Source organism: Dunckerocampus dactyliophorus, chromosome 8, assembly GCF_027744805.1.
Source record: "Dunckerocampus dactyliophorus isolate RoL2022-P2 chromosome 8, RoL_Ddac_1.1, whole genome shotgun sequence".
NCBI lineage: Eukaryota > Metazoa > Chordata > Actinopteri > Syngnathiformes > Syngnathidae > Dunckerocampus > Dunckerocampus dactyliophorus.
In genome coordinates, this window is record NC_072826.1 from 23,904,381 (window position 1) to 23,927,071 (window position 22,691).

At 43.8% G+C, this 22,691-nt stretch overlaps 1 protein-coding gene across 15 annotated transcripts in view; it reads left to right on the top strand.

The window, feature by feature from the left end:
• LOC129185846 (receptor-type tyrosine-protein phosphatase gamma-like) overlaps window positions 1–22,691 on the top strand; it is a 453,526-nt gene that overhangs the window by 343,313 nt on the left and 87,522 nt on the right. For all 15 annotated transcript variants that reach the window (XR_008572146.1, XR_008572147.1, XR_008572145.1 and 12 more), the window contains one exon: window positions 21,602–21,710. Coding sequence is in view for 12 of the 15 variants with exons in the window: in XM_054783372.1 (XP_054639347.1) it covers window positions 21,602–21,710 (109 nt within the window). In the remaining 3 variants the exon portion in view is untranslated. The remainder of the gene's footprint in view (window positions 1–21,601; window positions 21,711–22,691) is intronic.

Here is a 22,691-nt window from a genome sequence, read left to right on the forward strand (position 1 = left end):
TTCACACTTATGAGTAGATTATAAACATTAATATTTAAAATTGTTTTTGGGGGGGTTATATAAACATGACTAGGTCACCTGCAACTTAAGCTGACAGATAACTCAGATTTCAAAAGCAGGCAAAAAGTGGTCTAAATTACATACTCACCTTTTGAAATACGAAAATTAACTTTTGTCAGTGCAGTACAAATATGTGGAGGTCCCAATGACTGAGTTTGCCTTGGGCCCCCAAATGACTAAATACGCCCCTGCATATAACAGTCTTGTCATGTTTATTCATCCATCCGTTTTCCTACCGTCTGTCCTGTTAGGGTCAGATGTGAGCTGACTGCAACTGTAAATATATCAACAGATTTACAGGTAGGTAGGGGTAGGTGGCTGCCTGCCGCACCTCCTCCAGTGTCCATGGGTAAGCAGGGTTATCAGCTGGGAACCACCATTCTCCATTCATCCCTGGAAGAGCTATGGTCTTATGACAAGATATGGAGTCTTGAGTTACAGTGAGCAGCATTCCTCACTCCCGAGCTACTGGTGAAGGTTCTGAGGACATGGAAGAGTGTTGTAGGTTGAGCGAATGAGGACGCCGAGTTTTGCCAGTGGAAACTTCCACAGGTCTTAACAAGTGATGTTTCAACAACTTCCCTCCAGGTTGTCCTTCTTCCTTGTCGACCATGTGACATGGCTATCCCATGACACTGTTTCACTTGACTTTGGCCATTTGATCTTCTTCCTTCTATTCGGCTTCCTGGTCTCTGCTTGTCGCTCTGTCCTGTGTGAGTGGAGACTAGGTCTTCATGTTCACGTAGGGGTTCAGCCTCGGCCAGAGGGCCTTCTTCCTCTCTACGTTCCCTGCCTTCAGCAACATTGTTACCTCTGTGTTTTTTGGACCGGGATTGTGGTTCCTTTTGTCCCATCCGATGCAGCAGTACAAGGTTGCTGTTGGCCTTTCTGACCACACACTGCTCTCCCCTGGTGTACTGGTAGCCCCTTAAATGGTGTCACTTTTCACATCCACATACACACAGAGAATGACAAAGAGGTGGTCAATCACCAATCACTTTTTTTTAAACGAACATCCACACCAAAATAACCATAATCGTATGTAGAAAGTAGAAATTTAAAACAGGAATGAATGGACACGAAAAAAATCCACATTTTCACCCACTCCAAAAAAATGTCCATCCACCCATCCAAAAATATATATGGCCACATAAAAACTGTTTTGGCAATTTTTTTATCAATGAAGATTGTCCACAGAAAACAAGTTGTCTTTTGTCTATTTTACTTTGAAAAGGCACTAATCAAGCAGAGAGCAGAGACATTCAATGTTGCTGTCTAGTGGTGAATGCCCCAAGACAAAGAAACATGCAGGCTTATATCATCAGGACGCGAAAGCACATACACTCCTGATCAAAATCTTAAGACCAGTTGGAAAAATTGCTAGAATTTGCATTTTGCACATGTGGGTCTTAATGAGGTTTTAAGTAGAGCTACAATATGCAAAAACAAGAAGGGGGAGTGAGACAAAAAAAAATTTGGAACTTGTAATTAAAACAAACAAAAAAAAACTGAAATAGGTTGTTTATCACCTGATCAAAAGTTTAAGACCACAGGCTATAAAAGCCAAAATCTGCTAAAAATTGTCATTTTCTGTCAGGCACTGTCATGCCCTAAGAAACTAAGCTAAGAAACTTTCTCTTTTTGAACATGGTTGGATTGTCAAGCTGCATAAGCAAGGCCTCTCCCAGCGGTATACTTACACGTATTTGATGTACTATTGTCCTATTTTTTTGTTTCTACTTAGCTATTTATTGTTATTGAATTGTTTTTATCACATGTCAAAATGGTGGAATTTAGGGCACAGGCCAATGATAGGGTCAAGCAACTACATTCATTTTTAACAACATCCTTCATGTGCTCTATTATACATATGGTCTCATCAGCAGACAAGAAGAGCTATAAGAGAAGACGGGGAGTAGACAGGATGCTTCATTCCCTAACACTGTGGTCTCCTGGTCAGCTCACAGAATACTAATGCTAAGCTGTAGGCAATGCAGAGCTGCCATTCTGTGGAAAAAAGCATGACCTTGGGCCTGTGGCTCTGAGGGAAAACTGGAATGGCTGCAAAAAAAGATCAGACTGCCCCCTAGCGTTCAAAAATAGGAATAATCTATGATAAAGGAAAGGCATATTAGGTTTTTAATTCTGCCATCAGCACCTCAGAAGATGATTCCCTCCTCTGAAACATGTTTGATTCTTCTGTCCTTTTTTTCGACCTTCCCTGTCTACTCAATCTAGGACACAAGTTCTCACTGGCTGACGTGGATATGTCCCACACAGCCCACTTCAGGGTTTCCGGTACATGTAATTGATCATGGCACACCACCACAACAAAATAAAAGCCACCACACATAAAAAAATTTGTTGTTTTTTTTTACTTGAAAGCAATTCAGTATATATTTTATGAATTGATAGATATGCTATATAGATAAATATACTGCTCAAAAAAATTAGAGGAACACTTCGAAAACACATCAGATCTAAACTGGGGGAAAAATGATCTTGAATATCTTTCCTGATAATAACTGGGTGATGTATTAGTAACAAAATGATGCCACATCATTTGATAGAAATGAAAATGATCACCCTATAGAGGGGGGAAATCAAAGACACCCCAAAAATGAAAGTGAAAAAATGATGCAGCACACTGGTCCATTTTGCCAAAATGTCATTGTAGCAACTCAAAATGATTCTCAGTAGTTTGTGTGGCCCCCACGTGCTTGTACGCATGCCTGACAACGTCGGGGCATGCTCCTAATGAGACTACGGATGGTGTCCTGGGGGATCTCCTCCCAGATCTGGACCAGGGCATCCATGAGCTCCTGGACAGTCTGAGGAGCAACCTGGTGGCGCTGGATGGACCTAAACATAATGTCCCACAGGTGTTCTATTGGGTTTAGGTCAGGTGAACATGGTGGCCAGTCAATGGTATCAATTCCTTCATCCTCCAGGAACTACCTGCATACACTAGCCACATGAGGTCGGGCATTGTCGTGGACCAGGAGGAACCCAGGTCCCACTGCACCAGCGTAGGTTCTGACAATGGGTCCAAGGATTTTATCCTGATACCTAATAGCAGTCAGGGTGCCCTTATCTAACCTGTAGAGGTCTGTGCATACTTCCAGGGATATGCCTCCCCAGACCATCACTGACCCACCACCAAACCGGTCATGCTGAATGATGTTGCAGGCAGCATAACGTTCTCCACGGCATCTCCAGACCCTTTCACGTCTGTCGCATGTGCTCAGGTTGAACTTGCTCTCATCAGGGAAGAGCACAGGGCACCAGTGGTGTAGTTGCCAATTCTGGTGGTCTATGGCAAATGCCAATCGAGCTCTACGGTGCTGGGCAGTGAGCACAGGGCCCACTACAGGACATCGGGCCCTCAGGCCACCCTCATGGAGCCTGTTTCTGATTGTTTGGTCAGAAACATTCACACCAGTGGCCTGCTGGAGGTCATTTTGTAGGACTCTGGCAGTGCTCATCCTGTTCCTCCTTGCACAAAGGAGCAGATACCGATCCTGCTGAGGGTTGAAGGGCCTTCTATGGCCTTGTCCAGCTCTCCTGGAGTAACTACCTGTCTCCTGGAATCTCCTCCATGCGTCCAGGTGCCGCAGTGATGCCAAGGTCCAGATGTGGGAGGAGATCCCCCAGGACACCATCCGTAGTCTCATTAGGAGCATGACCCGACGTTGTCAGGCATGCGTACAAGCACGTGGGGGCCACACAAACTACTGAGAATCATTTTGAGTTGCTACAATGACATTTTGGCAAAATGGACCAGTGTGCTGCATCATTTTTTCACTTTCATTTTTGGGGTGTCTTTGATTTCCCCCCTCTATAGGGTGATCATTTTCATTTCTATCAAATTATGTGGCATCATTTTGTTACTAATACATCAGCCACTTATTGTCAGGAAAGATATTCAAGATAATTTTTCCCCCAGTTTAGATCTGATGTGTTTTCGAAGTGTTCCTCTAATTTTTTTGTCTATAGCAGCCACTAGAGGGAGTCTGCAAAAGTGGCCGCTATAGACAGGTGGCCTCTATAGACAGGTTGGCGTCCAGTTTGAATGTTGACCAGTAGAGGAAAAAAAGGGGAAAATAATAATAATAATAATAATGTTGACCAGTAGAGGGCACTGCGGACTGCGGATAAAAGTTGTACAGCACTACTAGGCTTGTTATTATCATGGTTCATGGTTTTAATTCATCCTGAACATGCATTAGGCAAACAGTAGCACATCACATAGTACAATTCACAATTTTGCATGTCCAAAAAGGAGTAGGAAGAAGCAAAGCTTATTTAATCCTACCCCTCATCAGTTTCACATCAGTTGCAATACATTTATTCATCTCTTGTTCTTCCAAGTGTACTTTGTAGGTCTACATGACAATGTAGTGCAATCATAGCCAAGGTTTTTACTTACTAAAAGGAAGCTTGAGGCTTAATAATAACTGATAGAATATATCCACGACCCACAGAACAAAGCTGTGCTAGTAATGTCTTACGCTTGTTTTTTTATATTTTACTTTTTATACGGCAGAGTGTCATTACAGCTTTAGTTCATCAGGAAGTGACGGGAAGTGACGGTGGGCGTCCCGAGTTGGAGAGCTAGGCTTAGTGCTAGCTGTGAGTTTCGAGAGAGTTGGGAAGTGTGTTTATGTTGGCGTGGATGTAAAGTCTTGCAGTGTTCTCCGCTGTTAATAAAGCCATTAAAGTGCATCGGCGACGTGAGTCTCTCCTCCCCACAACAAGCGGCATTACAGTATTGACCAGTGCGCACCAGGAAATAAACGGTGTCATTTCTTACAGGCATTGGCTGGACAGCTATGTAGTGGGGCTTGTTTAACCTTTGGCTTGTGGGCAAGCAGGAAGGAGAGACGATGCTGAGAGATGTGTGTGTGTTCTGAGCTGCTGTCTGGTGGCCGCGTTCAAGAAATAAAGTTGGCAGAAGCAACAGGAGAAGTTTCCTTCTTTGCTTCGGAGCTGAATAACACTGACAAGTTAACAGACTAGTAGCGAACGGAAAAGAAGACGGCTTTTTTGTGTCGAATACAGAAGATGAGGACTTTGATGGATTTGTGGATGAGGATTGATGAAAAATAACGTGAGTACATTCTAAAATACTTCAATTAAGTACAACCCAACTCAGTTTTGCTCCCGCTGCCGCATGCATGCAAGCGTATGTTTTTTTTTATTGTAGCGTCGCTGGGAGCACGTCCTGTTCCCAGCCTAATTTGCGGTAATGTTTTGGTGCAAATGCTCTTAAAGTTACATGAAGACAGCTTTTTTATGTGGAACAACTGACAGCTTGTGTGGATCTTGTGAATGATTGTGACTGAGCTAGGACTCAGTAATTAAAGTCTACACACGACGGCTTCATTGATTGAAAAACGAAACTTTTTCGTGCATGAAGCTTCTACTTGAGTTGGTAATTTGGCCGCTATATGCAGTCAGATATTGACCAAGGGAGACAAAATGGGTGGCCGCTGGCTGCGTTAGACAGGTGACTGCTATACACAGGGTCTATAACATGTAAATTTGCTGGGGGGGATTTTCCAGTGGCTGCTATAGGCAGGTGGCCGTTCTATACAGGTGGCCACTAAGACAGGTTTGACTATATTCTTCTGCCCTCACTGTGTGTTCCTATACACATGTATGCAGCGAGCCAAACACTCTCCCAAAAAAGCACCAGAGACCGAGTTGGCTTTAGATGCTTCAGTGGAAGCCGTGTAAAACTGTAAAAACAATACATATGCACACTCAGGTAGGATACACATTTATATGTGCATGGCGATCAAGGGTACCCAAGTGTTACATTTTGGGTAAAATTTCAAACTCGTGGATAGACCTTGGTAATGTTATAAACACAAACTTCAAACATTGCAAAACACACACCCAACATACCAGTGCTTGAGACATCTTCCATTTCCCATAGCAACCCTCCGAAGTTTACTCTTTCTTAAATGTAATGCACATAACTCGGTGTCAACTTTATGCTGTTATCTCTGCATAGATTTGACTTATGTTAGAAAAGTAACTTATATTTGAGAGAGTATCATAAAGTAAATAAAAACAAGTGACAAATCTAGATCTTGAGTTAAAGTTCTGAAAATATGGCAAAGAAAAATTAACCTTCAGCCCTTACCATGCCATTGTTGTGTCAGTAGAGACTACAAAGACTACAAATCCCATCAGCCATTCTTAAGACTGTAATAACATAAACAGTGACCTATCAACTCCACAATATAAGCTAATCATTGCAGCACTGTGGCAACATGAGCCAGGAGTGAGTGGTTCTTGAATTATCATGGTAAAGGCCTAAAATTATAAGGCGATCTTTGACCTCCCATGAGGGACACGCCGATCACTTCCGGGTTAAATACGGAGCAATTTATCAACGAACACGCTAGAATTTATTTGGTTCAAATAAATGTCAACGACATATAATATGACGAATAAAAGTAAGTAAAATCCGGCTAGTAATGATGAATAATTTTGCCCACTTCGCGTGTTTTTTGCACAGTACACGAACGGCGACCTACAAGAGGTAAAAACAACGGCTGTCAAAAGGAGTTACACTGCTCGATAAACACAAAATTTGTAACTCACCCGACGAAAAAAATCATTTCAAAGTGCATAAAGATCTTCTCCAATATATATAAAAATAAAAAAAATCGTACCTTAGACTTGACAATGGTTGTTAAACCGCCGATTGCTCGTCGAATTGAATGATGCTGCTTGATACTGCCGAGGTCGTGACTGAACGTACATTACGCTAACAAAAAAATGGCGGACACGGTGAAACTTTCCCCTGCTGAACGCGTATTTGGTGAATAACCGGCGGAGGGACACAAGTTTTGTTTGGCCCAAGAAGGCACTTTTTATTTTCTAATTCAATATTTACTAGCAGTACGCAATTTACGCTGTGAGCTCGAAGTGTACGTACATTACTGGCCTGACACGAAATTTAGGTGTGTTAGACTTTTGTTCAAATAATCTTATTTTACTCTTTACACACAAAAAAATCACTTTAGTTGCAGAGTTGAGTAATTATTCCATGAATATATACCATTGTAATCATCATGGGGTTTGTTTTTCCATGGAATTATGTTCTTCAAAATTTTCATCGGCAGGCGGACATGAAGGTGATGTACTTTTCACTAACAATTACGCGACAGTTATTTTTTTTTACACTGAGAATATTTGAATAAAACACATTAAAAACCAATTTCAGTCATCATTCTTTAATTCTAAGTAGAAATCATGACAAAATTATCAGAGAAAATATTGTTAATTTCACAACAAAAGTAGACATGCTTTACATGTAACATTTCAATGTCCAAATATAGACACTTTTTTACAACATAGCCGTGCTAGCGCAAAAAAAAAAACATGAACAGGCTTAATTTATGGTTTGGTAAGCTTCCTCACTCTCCAAACGTCAGAGTGATAGGCATAGTACACATTGTTAGAACAACAATTTCAAATACTATTCAAGTGAAGTTGAAGACAGCAAAGGGTACCCTTGATCTGAGCCATGCACATATATGAGTCACAAACAAATAGAGAAAAAACAAACAAATACGTCATCCGATGTCGTATGTCATAATATCACAGATTATTATACATCAGGGTATATAGTGAAATAAACTTACAGTTTGTGCTTCTTGAAGAGCAAAGCAAAAAAGGATGGAGGGAGATAGAATGCATTTGGCTTCAACATGTACAGCATAAACCAAAATGGCCCATTCAAAACTCACAACTTTGACTTGACACTTGACCACAATTAACACAACCACCAGAGGGTGCCAAAAACAATAAATAATGGAAGTCACATTATAATTTGAGGGGCAGAACACTCCCCGTCTGGCATCAGATCAAACACATCAAATAATTCTAGGTTATCACTGGAGTAGATGTGGATAGAAGAACCATCCTTGATGATCTTCACTTGGATCTTCCTCACCCTCCCATCATCGCTTGGAAAGGTGTCCGTCACCAATCCGACAGGCCAGCAGTTTCTCTTAGCTTGACTGTTTCGAAGAAGGACTACATCTCCTTTCTGCAGGTTTGGCGTTTCAGTTCTCCATTTTCGGCGTTCTTGTAGACTTCTCAGATACTCCCGTTTCCAGCGGCCTCAGAAGCTGTAGGCTAAACTCTGCACATGCTTCCACTGACGTCGGAAAAGGTCATCAAACTGGCCTTGGAGGTACAGGAGTCAGCCCCACTTTCTGAGTAAGTCGAGTTGCGGGAGTGAGAATGATTGGATTCTCGGCATCTGTTGGTACTGAAGTCAAAGGCCTTGCATTAACTATTGCTGTGACCTCGGCCATAAGAGTCACAAGAACTTCATGTGTCAGTTTGGCGGTTCCATGTTTGAAGAGCATGGCATCCAAGATGCGGCGAGTGATCCCAATCATACGCTCCCAGCTGCCGCCCATGTGCAAGGCGTGTGGAGGGTTGAACTGCCATGTACACTCCTGTTCTTGCAGGTAAGTCTCCACTTTCTTGTTTTTGCAGCCTTCAGAGTCAATTTGGAGTTCCTTGCAGGCCCCTACGAAATTGGTTCCGCAGTCTGACCTGAACAGTTTCATAGGGCCTCGTATTGCGAGGAAACGCCTGAGGGCATTGATGAAGCAGGAGGTGTCCATTGACTCCAAGACTTCAATGTGTATTGCCCTTGAACTCATACACACAAAGATGACTGCCCATCGCTTGCTGTTCGCTTGGCCTCCTCTTGTTCCTCGTGGAGTCACAGACCAAGGGCCGAACACATCCAACACTACATAGGTAAAGGGAGGGTCCACACTTAGACGTTCGGCAGGTAGGTCTGCCATTTTCTGCTCTTCTCGTTTCCCTCGTAACTTGCGACAGATTACACAGGTGTGGATCCGACTGCTCACAGCTCTCTTTCCCCCAACTATCCAAAAGCCTGCAGCCCGATAGCTCCTTCTGTAAAGAGCCGACCCTGGTGATGAACTGCTTCGTGAAAGTGCCTAATCAGCAGTGTTGCAATATGTTGCTTGCCTGGAACCAAAATGGGATGAGCTTCATCAAAAATAATTTTGGCCTTGGCAAGACGACCTCCAACTCTGAGGAGCCACTGTGAGTCCATGACGGGACAGAGTTTGCTGAGCTGGCTGTGCTTGGGAATTGACTTTCCAGCCTGAACGCATTTTATTTCCTCACCGTAGACTTCCCTTTGCACGTTGAGAATCACCATCACTTTGCCCTGCTCACGTTGAACTTTGGTAAGAGCCTTGTCGCAGATGTGCCAGCCACTGCAAGTATTGTCCTTAGACGCTTGTACAAAGGAGTGGGCAACGTGTGACAGTAGTGCCACAGCTCATACGAGAGATGTCCAACTCGAGAAACGTTCAAACCGTGCACCACCAAGCTTGCTGACAGAGAGTATGGTGGAACACACGTGTACTGCTGGACGAACCTCCACATCTCTTTCAAGATCGATTAGCTGGAATGCTTCTGCGTTAGGCTGAACCTTTTGGATGTGAGTGAGGAAAGATGGACCAGTTAACCAAGGTGAGAGAGCTAGCTGATTGGCATGGTCAGCAGGGTTTTGGTCAGTGCAAATGTAATTCCATTGGCTCACTTGCGTAGATCGTCTGATCCTTTGGACTTGATTATGCACATAAACATAAAATCGTCTTGAGTCATTAGATATGTAGCCAAGCACTACCTTGCTGTCAGAAAAGAACTTGACATCTTCCACTTTGACGTCCAACTCCTCTAAAATCACCTCACTCAGCTCCACTGCTAGCACTGCGGCACAAAACTCAAGTCTCGGTACTGTGATGTCAGGTTTTGGGGCTAGTTTTGCTTTGCCGAGAATGAAACCTACTTCACTTCGTCCCTCAGCAGTCACCATTCTGAGGTATGCAACAGCAGCAATCACATTAGTGGATGCATTGCAGAAAACACAGATCTCTTTCTTCTGTGCCATTGAGAAAGACAGTGACGTATACATTCTCTGAATCTTCAAATCTTGAAGCTCTTGTAGCGAGTTTTTCCATTTTAACCACTCTTCTTGTTTCTTCTTAGGTAGCGGGGCATCCCATTCACAGATGTCAGTGGTAAGTTCGCTGACAGCTGCAGAAAATCCGAGAGGGTCGAACAAACTGTTGATAGTCGACAGCACACCGCATCGTGTGAATGGTTTTTCACCAGATGCCACAGGAAAAGTGAAAGTGTCTGTGAGCAGATCCCATCCAAGACCCAGACTCTGTTGCAGTGGTGGAGAATCATGACCAATGTCAAGGTCTCGGAGGCCTTTAGCTAGGTCTTCCCCTGGGAAAGCCTTCATAACTTCAGACACATTAGAGCTGATTTTGTTGAGCTTGAGGTTCGACTGTGCTAACATATCTTGTGTTCTCTTCAGCACATCAATTGCCTGCTCTGCACTGGGAAATGATTTCAACCCATCGTCCACATAGAAGTGATGTTCCACAAAGCATCAGGCTTCTGCACCAAACTTTTGCTCGCCATCGATTGCAGTCCTCTTCAACCCATAAATTGCAATAGCTGGTGAAGGGCGGTTGCCAAAAACATGGACCTTCATGCGGAACTCCACCAATTCACCATCAAGATCATGGTCACTGAACTACATGAACCTAAGGTAGTCGCGATGATCTTCTCTGACCACAAAGCTGTGGAACATTTGCTGAATGTCGGACATGACAGCAACTGGTTCACTTCTGAACCAGAGGAGGACTTCAATCAGACTGTTGTTCAGATCTGGACCTTGTAACAACACGTCATTCAAAGATATGTGGTTGTACTGTGCGGTTGAGTCAAACACAACTCTTATTTGTTTCGGCTTTTTGGGGTGATAGATTCCAAAGTTTGGCAGGTACCAACACTCTTGATCTTTGTCCAGTGCAGGTGCAACTTCAGCATGATCATTGCTGAAGATCTTTTTCATGAAGTCCACGAAGTGGTCCTTCATCTCAGACTTCTTTAGCAGAGTTCGGCGGAGGAGCATCAGGTGATTGAGTGCTTGTTGCCTATTGTTGGGCAGACGCTGTCTGGGACTACGGAATGGGAGAGGAGCCACCCAACTGTTGGAGCTGTCCTTAGTGAACTCTTTATTCATGATGCAAAGGAAAGTTTCATCTTCGACTGAAGGTGCAAGTTTATCATCATCAAGTGAATGACTGAAGATGTATTTGCCCAGGTTTTCACGAAGAGCTTTATGTGGTTCACTTATGAACTTCTCCTTCACATGCATGCTACTCCCACATTGTTCGAAAAGACTGGGTCGTCCGTTTTCCAAGATGTTAGTCTTGCAGGCATTCACGTTTGGTTTGTGAGCTCTGCCTTGAAAGTTCTCTCCACAGATCTCTGTGCAACTTGAAGTGGCAACCTCCAGCGCCTCTGCACACTGCTCCCCGCCATGCTCTGTGGTAGATGAGATTGACTCCTTAGCTGCCCAAGAGGGTGGGCCAGCATAAAGGGCTGAAACATGAGAGTTGCTGTCGCATTCTGAACAACGTATGTCAGCTCTACAGTTCTTGGATTGATGGGTTGTCGAAGTGCAGCATCTAAAGCATATTAAAATGCTCTTTAAGAAATTATTTCCTTTCCTGCAGTGTTTTTTCCCCTGAAAGCCCTACATACTTAGGGGTGTGGTTTTTGGTGAATAGGGCACTGTTTGGATGGGTTTTCTTGAGATTTCTCATCTTCGTCTGGGGATGAGTTGAGAATTTGTACTTTGTTGACTGAGACAGGGGTCTTGATTGTCCACTTTGCTTGAGGGCGTTCAGCTCTTTGATACGTGCTGTTAGAGATTTGGAGAGCAAAGCTTGGGTCTGTTCTCATTTCAGCTTGATCCCTCACGAAGTTGGCAAAAACTGTAAATGGTGAGTATGGAACTGTATACTCCCTCTTGTATCTAGAACCACAGGTTACCCATTGCTCTTGGAGATTGTATGGGAGCTTCTCCACAATGGGGTTCACTCCTCGAGCTGTATCAAGAAAGCTAAGGCCAGGTAGGTAGCCATCGCACTTGGCTGCTTCAACTTCAAGGAGCAGATCTGCTAATTCTTGTAGGCGCGGGTATTCTTTATTCTGGATTCTTGGGAAGTTCTCCAATCTCATGAAAAGGGATGCTTCAATAGCTTCGGGAGAACCATAACTCCTATCCCAACCTATTCACACCATCTTCAAACCATTAGCTGGGTGATTGACATGGACTGCTCTGATCCTCTTCATGTGTTGCAGTGCTTCCCCACTAAGCCACTTGGAAAGTAGATCAAGTTCTTCAATGGGTTTGAGGTCCAACCCATCAATTGCATCACAGAAGCTAGTTTTCCAAGACAAATAATTTTCTGGACGATTGTCAAATATCTCTAGCCCTGATAGGATTAGGTCACAACGAGCCAAATGGGTGACAAGATCAGACACGTCAGCAGAAGTGCTTGACGTCCTCTGTGGTTGATCACGTTTGTTGCTATTGCGTGGTAGGGGGATGCGGTCATCGACGTAGACATGAGTGTGGCCCATGGGCTGGTGTCCATTTTGGGGTGGAATTTGTTGGGGAGGTGAAGCATGTTGAGCATGACTGGTCGCGGTGACAGCATTCTGTGGATGTGCAGGCTGCAACACATCTGTTGCCTGAGGAACATTGGCAATACGTCTTGCTCGCTGTCCATATTTTCACTAATTGTGTCTTGTCGTGGGGCCGCACGGTCACAGTCTGAAGATCGGGAAGACTTGGGTTCGATTCTCCCCTGGGGCATTTATGTGTGGAGTTTGCATGTTCTCCCCGTGCGTGGGTTTTCTCCGGGTAATTGGCGACTCTAAATTGTCCATAGGTATGAATGTGAGTGTGAATGGTTGTTTGTCTATATGTGACCTGCGATTGGCTGGCGACCAGTCCAGGGTGTACCCCGCCTCTCGCCCAAGGTCAGCTGAGATAGGCTCCAGCATACCCCCGCGACCCTAATGAGGAGAAGCGGTATAGAAAATGGATGAATGTGTCTTGTCGTTGATTATGGAAATGCCTGTTGACATCGTCGCAGGTAAGTTGCAATGATGGCTCAGTTGTTACAAAAATGTTAGACCCTTTTTGATCATCTTCTAGGTCTGCAGCTGCTTCGAACACTTCTGCAGCTGCTAATGCAGCCTCAGCTTCACCTTCCTCTCTCAAAGCATTCAGTGTGGCGTCCATACGAGCCTTTTCGACTGTCATCTTTATTTGTCATTTTGCATATGCAGCTTTTACACGTGCAGCTTAAGCTTTTGCTCGTGTGTCTAGCGCGGCGACGTTCATACTAGCTTTACTGGAACGGGAAGTTGCTGATGATGATGCTTTGCATTGTGATCGGATCTCCAAGTCACTTCGGGTGCTGGATTTGGGTGTAACCGACATGTTGTTCTCAGCATTGATGTGGTTTTCCCGTCAGCATAGATGCTCTTGGCAAGGAAACTTTTTACTCTTCTGCCCTCACTGTGTGTTCCTATACACAGGTATGCAGCGAGCGAAACACTCTCCCAAAAAAGCACCAGAGACAGAGTTGGCTTTAGATGCAAAAACAATACATAGATGTAAAAACAATACATATGCACACTCAGGTAGGATACACATGCATATATGAGTCACAAACAAATAGAGAAAAAACAAACAAATACGTTATCCGATGTCAATAATATCAACAGAATAGTATGTAACCCGCCCTGTTTCGCACAAAGGACCTTCGTAATGGGAGGCGAGAGCGCTGACCACAAGGCCAAAAGCCCCGACTGTCGACCACGTGTTCAGCGCAGCTCTTAAGGCAGAGGGAGTGAGGTTTACCAATGTACACTTGCGTAGCCTCACAGGCTGGCATCCGTTACAATTATAGATCAGGGTATATAGTGAAATAAACATTTTGTGCTTCTTGAAGAGCAAAGCAAAAAAGGATGGAGGGAGATAGAATGCATCTGTCTTCAACATGTACAGCATAAACCAAAATGGTGGTGCATAGACGTACAGACGATTGAAAAGCACTGCTCACCGGACATTGAGCTGCTGATGGTGAAATGCACACCTTTTTATTTGCCTCGTGAGTTCAGCGCTGTGTTTTTAAAAGCTGTCTAGATTCCACAATGAGCTAACACCGCTAACACACTGGGCCTCCTGCATGACGTCATCGATAAACAAGAGACCAAACACACGGACGCTGTATTCATTATATCTGGCGATTTCAACCACTGCAATCTCAGGACTGTTCTCCACAAATATTACCAGCATGTAAGCTTTCCCACAAGGGAAAATAACATCCTGGACCAAGTCTACAGCAACATGAAAGGTGCTTTGAAGGCTGTTCCAAGACCCCATTTTGGAAAAGCTGACCACATCTCCATATTCCTTTATCCAACATACAGACAACTCCTCAAGCAAGCTCCCCCTGTGAGTACAGCTGTTAAAGTGTGGAATGAAGAAACTGATCAAGTACTTCAGGACTGCTTTGACTGCACAAACTGGAATGCGTTTAAAACTGCAGCGGGGAGGGAAGATTGTACTGTTGATTTGGATGAATATGCATCTGCTGTCACTGCCTACAATTAGCACATGCATAGAGACTGTTACCACCACCAAGTATTACAAAAAATACCCAAATCAAAAACCATGGATGAACTATGATGTAAAGGCTAAGCTACATGCTCGTTCGTCTACATTTGTCATGGGCACCGTTGAGGACTACAAAAAGGCCAGATATGACCTGAGGAGATCCATAAGAGAGGCCAAAAGACAGTACAGACAGAAGCTGGAGGGCTACTATTCCACGTCAGACCCTCGGCGCATGTGGCCGGGGCTTCAGCACATCACAGAGTATCGACAGCGGAATAGCGTAGCCACATACAGCCAAACTACACTTCCAGACGAGCTGAATGAGTTTTACGCACGCTTTGACACCCAAACTCCTGATGAGCAGAGAGGGTGGCTGGGCTTGGGCACACAGAACAAACCCACGAAAAGCAGCAGGCCCAGACAGCATCTCAGGCCGTGCACTTTGGGTTTGCTCATCAGAGCTAGCTGATGTGCTTGCTGACATATTTAACCTGTCGCTTGCACAAGCATCTGTACCGACCTGCTTTAAATCTACCACCATAGTGCCCGTACCCAAGAAGAGCAACGTGACCTGCTTAAATGACTATCGACCTATAGCACTCAGTCCTATTGTTATGAAGTGCTTTAAAAGAATAGTCATGACCCACATCAAAAAGAGCTTCCCGGCCACTGTGGACCCTCTACAGTTGGCATACCGCCAGAACCGGTCCACTGATGATGCAGTCAACACTGCCATCCACACAGCCCTTTCGCACCTACAGGGCCAGGACACATATGTCAGAATGCTATTTATCGACTATAGCTCTGCATTCAATACAGTCAGCCCCCACAAACTCACAGATAAGCTCCTCACACTTGGCCTGTCACCCTCCCTCTGTAACTGGGTGTTTAACGTTCTCACAGGCAGGCCCCAGTCAGTCAGAGTCCACAATCGCACATCTAGCTCAAGAATTGTGAGCACTGGAACCCCACAGGGGTGTGTGCTGAGTCCGCGCCTCTACATGGTCTTCACCTATGATTGCGTGGCCTCCCAGAACAACACCAGCATCATTAAATTTGCGGATGACACTACAGTCATCGGCCTGATCACTGGTGGTGTTGAAACATCATACAGAAGAGAGGTGGCGGACCTCATAGCTTGGTGTCATGATAACAATCTCCTTCTCAATACAGATAAGACTAAAGAGATGATCATTGAACAAGAACAATGGAAAAGGAGCCGCATAGAACCCTGTTTATTGATGAGACTGAGGTGGAGAGGGTGAAAACCTTCACGTTTCTTGGCACATACATCAGCAAGGACCTCACCTGGTCTCACAATAGCCAACAAGTTATCAAGAAGTCCCAAAGGAGACTGTACTTCCTGAGAAGACTGAGGAAATTTGGCATGTCCACTAAAATCCTGAGTTGCTTCTACAGATGCACTATCGAAAGTGTCCTTACCATCACTGTTTGGTACGGTAACTGTACAACACGAGACAGGAAGGCACTCCAGCGGGTGATCAAGACCTCACAGAACATTGTTGGGGCAGCCCTGCCCTCACTGCAAGACATTTATAAAACTAGAGTCCTACGAAGAACACACAACCTCATCAAGGACAGCACACATCCACAACACTCATTATTCACACTCCTACCGTCAGGCAGACGCTACAGGAGTTTGAAGTCCAGGACCACAAGACTGGCGAACAGCTTTTACCCACAGGCTTCTCAATGAAGCACTCACACACGCCGCACGTAACACACGCACACACTCATAGCACTATTTATTTATTTATTTATTTATTTATTTATTTGTATTAATGTCTCTTCTGTTGTTGTTGCTTAATTTGTTGGTATTTATGTTTCTGATGTTCTTATTCATTTTCTTGTGTTTTTCTTTTTTTTTTTGGGAGAATGAACAGAACAAGAATTTCATTGCATAGCAGAACTACCTGTTTTACTGTGCATATGACAGTAAAACTCCTGAATCTTAAATGGCCGATTCAAAAGACACCTGACCACAATTAACACAACCACCAGAGGGTGCCAAAAACAAGAAATAATGGAAGTCACATTTTAATTTGAGGGGCAGAACATATATAGCTTATTTTTTTACGCACATATTGACCACAGTTAGTTTGAAAACAATTAAAAATATCATTAAAACGTTTCACTGCACTTTATTTTGATAAACATGCACCGGAATCGCCTGTCTGCCCTGTTGGCACTTGCGCTTGTGTGACCTGATAAAAGTACACGACCCGTCTTGTGTTGATGTTCACTTTCTTCCTTATTATTGTGAGAATGAAAAATAGTGTGTAAAATGTGGAGTCAATTGACGACAGCTTGTTGCAGGCTAAGCCAATATAAGCCAACATGCGTGATCGCTAAAGTTTCAATCTCATTTGACTTTCTGGCGCCTTTGTTTGCCTGGCTCTCACAGCCCCTCTGGCGGCGGCTAGCTAGCTCGTTTTTGTCCCACAGGCGAGCTACAAGTGGCTGTCACGTTCATGGCGTACATGCTAGCTTAATTTGTGTGTCCCTTAACAATCTTGCACTCTTGTTATAATACTTATGGCTTGTCTTCAAAACACTAGTTGTTCAACAAAGTCCACGAAGTCTTTTTTAAGATAGCAGTGCTATCACAAGGGTCTCCAACAGGTAGATTGTAAGTTAGCAATAGCTCGCCAATTGATGTAGAGTAGTTCAGCAAAAATATTTGCTTTATCTCTTAGTATTTTTACAAGTCAAAAATTACGCCTCTATTTAATGACAAATAAGCACACTGAGTGGCGAGAGCTTTGTAAATAAAGTACAAAATTTTGTACTTTTGTACTAGTCACATAGTTGACATAGTTTGACTAAACAGGTCAGGTAAACGAAACGAGGCTTGACATTTTAGACTTTCAGTTCAAGTGCTCACAGCAACTTTGCCATTAAATGACCAGTTTTGCAATGTTCTCGGTTCATGTTCTACTGGTTGTTGACAACCATTAAATAAATAAGCTAATAAGTAAATAAGTCATAAAAAATTGCATTTGTCATTAAAAAAATAATGCAGAAGCAGCAGCGGAACGACTCAGCGGCAGCAGTCCGCCCTCCCATGCAGCCCACCACCACAGCGTCCAAAAAATCCTAGGGGGAGACCCTGCACTTGATGGGTGGAATAAGAAAAACTAGATTCAAGAGAGAAAGGCGAACTGGCACTAGTCCCAAACTGAGGGTTTGGAATACCCATACAAATAGGCACAGTGATGCAGCAAATTAATGAGGACATTGCCAAGGTAGGATTTCCCACTTATGCTTATGTTTGTGTTGTTTATCTTCATATTTCACCTTAAAAACTGTCTGTCGTGACTTCGGCTCCATTGTCTTTTGCATAATCATTTTCAACTCTTGTATTTTGGTAATGTTTAATAGCAAATGATAACTTAATGTAATACATGAACTGTGTGTCAAATGAACGTTATGTAGCCATTTTGACATATTTTTAGTACGAAGGTTATGTACACAACTATTGAGGAATTATGTGTAATTTTCTTTATTGCCATATTGAGTATACAGTAATTATGATATCAAATACTTTGATGACTTGTAAACTTTGAAAATGTGAATGTGAAATACTAATCATTAATATTTACAATAGTATTTCAAAATTTACCGGTTAGATTTTATATGTTATGTTTTATACAAAGGTAGATAATTTTGACTGCATGCTGAAAAAGGGCGTGCACCCCTGATATACATGTATAACGTACATAACTACCTACTCATATTATTTTAAATAAAGGGTTAGGGTTAGGATTAGTAAATACACTGCTCAAAAAAATTAGAGGAACACTTCGAAAACACATCAGATCTAAACTGGGAGAAAAATGATCTTGAATATCTTTCCTGATAATAAGTGGGTGATGTATTAGTAACAAAATGATGCCACATCATTTGATAGAAATGAAAATGATCACCCTATAGAGGGGGGAAATGAAAGACACCCCAAAAATGAAAGTGAAAAAATTATGCAGCAGACTGCTCCATTTTGCCAAAATGTCATTGTAGCAACTCAAAATGATTCTCAGTAGTTTATGTGGCCCCCACGTGCTTGTACGCATGCCTGACAATGTCGAGGCATGCTCCTAATGAGACTACGGATGGTGTCCTGGGGGATCTCCTCCCAGATCTGGACCAGGGCATCACTGCGGTACCTGCATGGAGGAGATTCCAGGAGACAGGTGGTTACTCCAGGAGAGCTGGACAGGGCCATAGAAGACCCTTCAACCCTCAGCAGGATCGGTATCTGCTCCTTTGTGCAAGGAGGAGCAGGATGAGCACTGCCAGAGTCCTACAAAATGACCTCCAGCAGGCCACTGGTGTGAATGTTTCTGACCAAACAATCAGAAACAGGCTCCATGAGGGTGGCCTGAGGGCCCGACGTCCTGTAGTGGGCCCTGTGCTCACTGCCCAGCACCGTAGAGCTCGTTTGGCATTTGCCATAGACCACCAGAATTGGCAACTACACCACTGGTGCCCTGTGCTCTTCCCTGATGAGAGCAAGTTCAACCTGAGCACATGCGACAGACGTGAAAGGGTCTGGAGATGCCGTGGAGAACGTTATGCTGCCTGCAACATCATTCAGCATGACCGGTTTGGTGGTGGGTCGGTGATGGTCTGGGGAGGCCTGGTCTGGAAGGATGCACAGGCCTCTACAGGTTAGATAACGGCACCCTGACTGCTATTATGTATCGGGATGAAATCCTTGGACCCATTGTCAGAACCTACGCTGGTGCAGTGGGACCTGGGTTCCTCCTGGTCCACGACAATGCCTGACCTCATGTGACTAGTGTATGCAGGTAGTTCCTGGAGGATGAAGGAATTGATACCATTGACTGGCCCCCACGTTCACCTGACCTAAACCCAATAGAACACCTCTGGGACATTATGTTTAGGTCCATCCAGCGCCGCCAGGTTGCTCCGCAGACTGTCCAGGAGCTCATTGATGCCCTGGTCCATATCTGGGAGGAGATCCCCCAGGACACCATCCGTAGTCTCATTAGGAGCATACCCCGACGTTGTCAGGCATGCGTACAAGCACGTGGGGGCCACACAAACTACTGAGAATCATTTTGAGTTGCTACAATGACATTTTAGCAAAATGGACCAGTGTGCTACATCATTTTTTAACTTTCATTTTTGGGGTGTCTTTGATTTCCCCCCTCTATAGGGTGATCATTTTCATTTCTATCAAATTATGTGGCATCATTTTGTTACTAATACGTCACCCAATTATTGTCAGGAAAGATATTCAAGATCATTTTTCCCCCAGTTTAGATCTGATGTGTTTTTGAAGTGTTCCTCTATTTTTTTTGAGCAGTATATATACAGTATATTTTCCATATTTACAGTAGAAGGAAGATCTGTGGGATTGGGTCAGCACCCCTGTGTGAGCACCCCTGCTATAGATGATACAACATAACAAAACATCAAGAGCTGGAGACCTTTCAAAGGCATGGCCCTGTGTAATCCCCCTCCCGCCCCCCCACCCCCCAACCATGTGACTAATAGGAAGCCAGTGTAATGTTTCATTGCCTGCAGTTACTTCTGTTTTTCAAGTGTGTATACCTTTTCTTTCTTCCTGCACCAAAAGCGCATCCAAATGCGCAACAAACGTGATGGAAGAACATACAAAATCATCGCGAATATTACTAATTATGCATCTGTTTTTACCTGACCCAAATCTATTTTTTAAACTTAACTAAAGGGGGAGTTACATCCCGACATCCTACTTGCTGGCACATTTCCCGCATGGATTTTCAAACCCGCAGACAGCCCCAAAAGCCCGTAGGAAGAAAATTGGGATGCAAATGATTTTCTGCGTGCATGCAGGAAAACCTTGCACGCAGCCAGGTTGCAAGGCAGAGGAGGAGTGTGTGTGTCGCAAGTTTAAAAGTACATTGTGTACATTGCCACACTCTGGTTCCCCCGGTCACGACAGCCGTAGGTGCCGTAGGATGCAAAGTACGCCCATCTTGCAATGGAAGTGAGTGGGCTTGACGAGCCTCGTACGAAGCGCACACACGGTACATCCCCAGTGAGTGAAACATACGACAGCCTTACATGAAGCTCGCACGAGTCGCATGCCGCAGTCACAATTTAAAAGCTACCAACAAAGACCCAGCGGCAAGCATGTATGTGTCACCAATCACTTGCACCCTAAGTACTACACACTTGCAACCCCTCTGACACCCTACTCCCTCTACGTGCTGGCCACGACCAACACTACTATGTAAAGCAGTCTGCAGTAGCCTACTGCATAATTATCTTCCATAGAACTAATTTTGACATAGTAAAAATTACATACAATTGGCAAGATTTATCAAACAATACTCTGAAAGGACTTCCATGAAGTATCGAGTTGGCTTAAAAAGAAATACCTTGTACATCAAAGAATTCAGAAACATGCTAAAAACGCTTCTATCAACTACTCCTAAATTCCAAGTTGGATGTTGGTGCAAAAAATATGCTTTCAGAACTGGTGGGAAGATGTAATGTGTTGGGGGCCGCACGGTGGACTAGTGGTGAGCATGTTGGCCACACAGCCAGAAGATTGGGAAGATCTGGGTTCGAATCTCCGTTGGGCATCTCTGTGTGGAGTCTGCATGTTCTCCCTGTGCATAGGTTTTCTCCGGGTTTTCTTCCTCCCACATTCCAAAACCATGCAATGTTAGGTTAATTGCCGACTCTAAATTGTCCATAGGTATGAATGTGAATGTGAAAGGTTGTTTGTCTATATGTTTGCTGCGATTGACTGGCGGCCAGTCCAGGGTGTACCCCGCCTCTCGCCCGAAGCAGCTGGGATGGGCTCCAGCATACCTGCGACCCTAGTGAGGATAAGCGGCATAGAAAATGGATGGACGTAATGTGTTGTTGCGCTCCAGACCACCCATTAGTTGATTTTAACATAATTTTTTGTGTGTCTGTGTCACACAGGAGGCTGTCATCTCCCCCGTCTCACCGGATGTGTTGTACCTCTTTCGGGTTCAGGCTGTCTGCACCAATGACATGCGAAGTGATTTCAGTCAAAGCATGCTCTTCAGAGGTAGCACGCCAGTGCAGCAACACACACACGCACACCAACACACACACACACATACTCGTCAAGTAGTCTCCAACTGGTGGCATGTTATGTTTTACCACCATCTCTGTTAGATTGAGCTTCTCTGAGCAGGAATCAGTATACAACACTGTCTAAGAGACAGAATTTTTGTTATATGTATTAGGGCTGTCCGATAATATCAGCCACCGATAATTATCGGCCCAATATTGGCATAAAAATGTGATATCGGCCAACATCGGTATTTTTATTTTTTTTTATCCACATTGTAAACCGATATAGAGCTTTTGGCACCAACATGGATCATGTAGTTAATAATGTGCCACTCATAAGCATTTAGCAAGCAGCGCAACAACAGAGCTCACAATGACCTTACCGGCTCCATAGAAATTACGGGGGTGGTACCATTCCACATATGATTCTTACTCACGGTGTCTTCAAAGAAAGAGCTAAAAAAAACACATCACACAGCAACGTAATACATCTATGTGTATATATGTATCTGTATATACTGTATGTATGTGTATACACTCCTGAGCAAAATCTTAAGACCAGTTGGAAAATTGCTAGAATTTGCATTTTGCACATTTGGATCTTAATGAGGTTTTAAGTAGACCTACAATATGCAAAAGCAAGAAGGGGAAGTGAGACAAAAAACATTTGGAACTTTTAATTTAAACAACAACAACAACAAATGAAATAGGTTATTTATCACCTGATCAAAACCACAGGGCTTTAAAAGCCAAAATCTTCTCAAAATTTTCATTTTCTGTCAGGCATTCACACTGTCATGCCCTCCTGATGGCTAAAGCTAAGAAGCTTTCTCTTTTTGAATGTGGTCGGATTGTCGAGCTGCATAAGCAAGGCCTCTCGCAGCGTGCCATTGCTGCTGAGGTTGGGTGCAGTAAGACAGTTAGAGACAGACATACTACTTTTTTTTTTAAAAGATCCTGAGCATTATAGAAC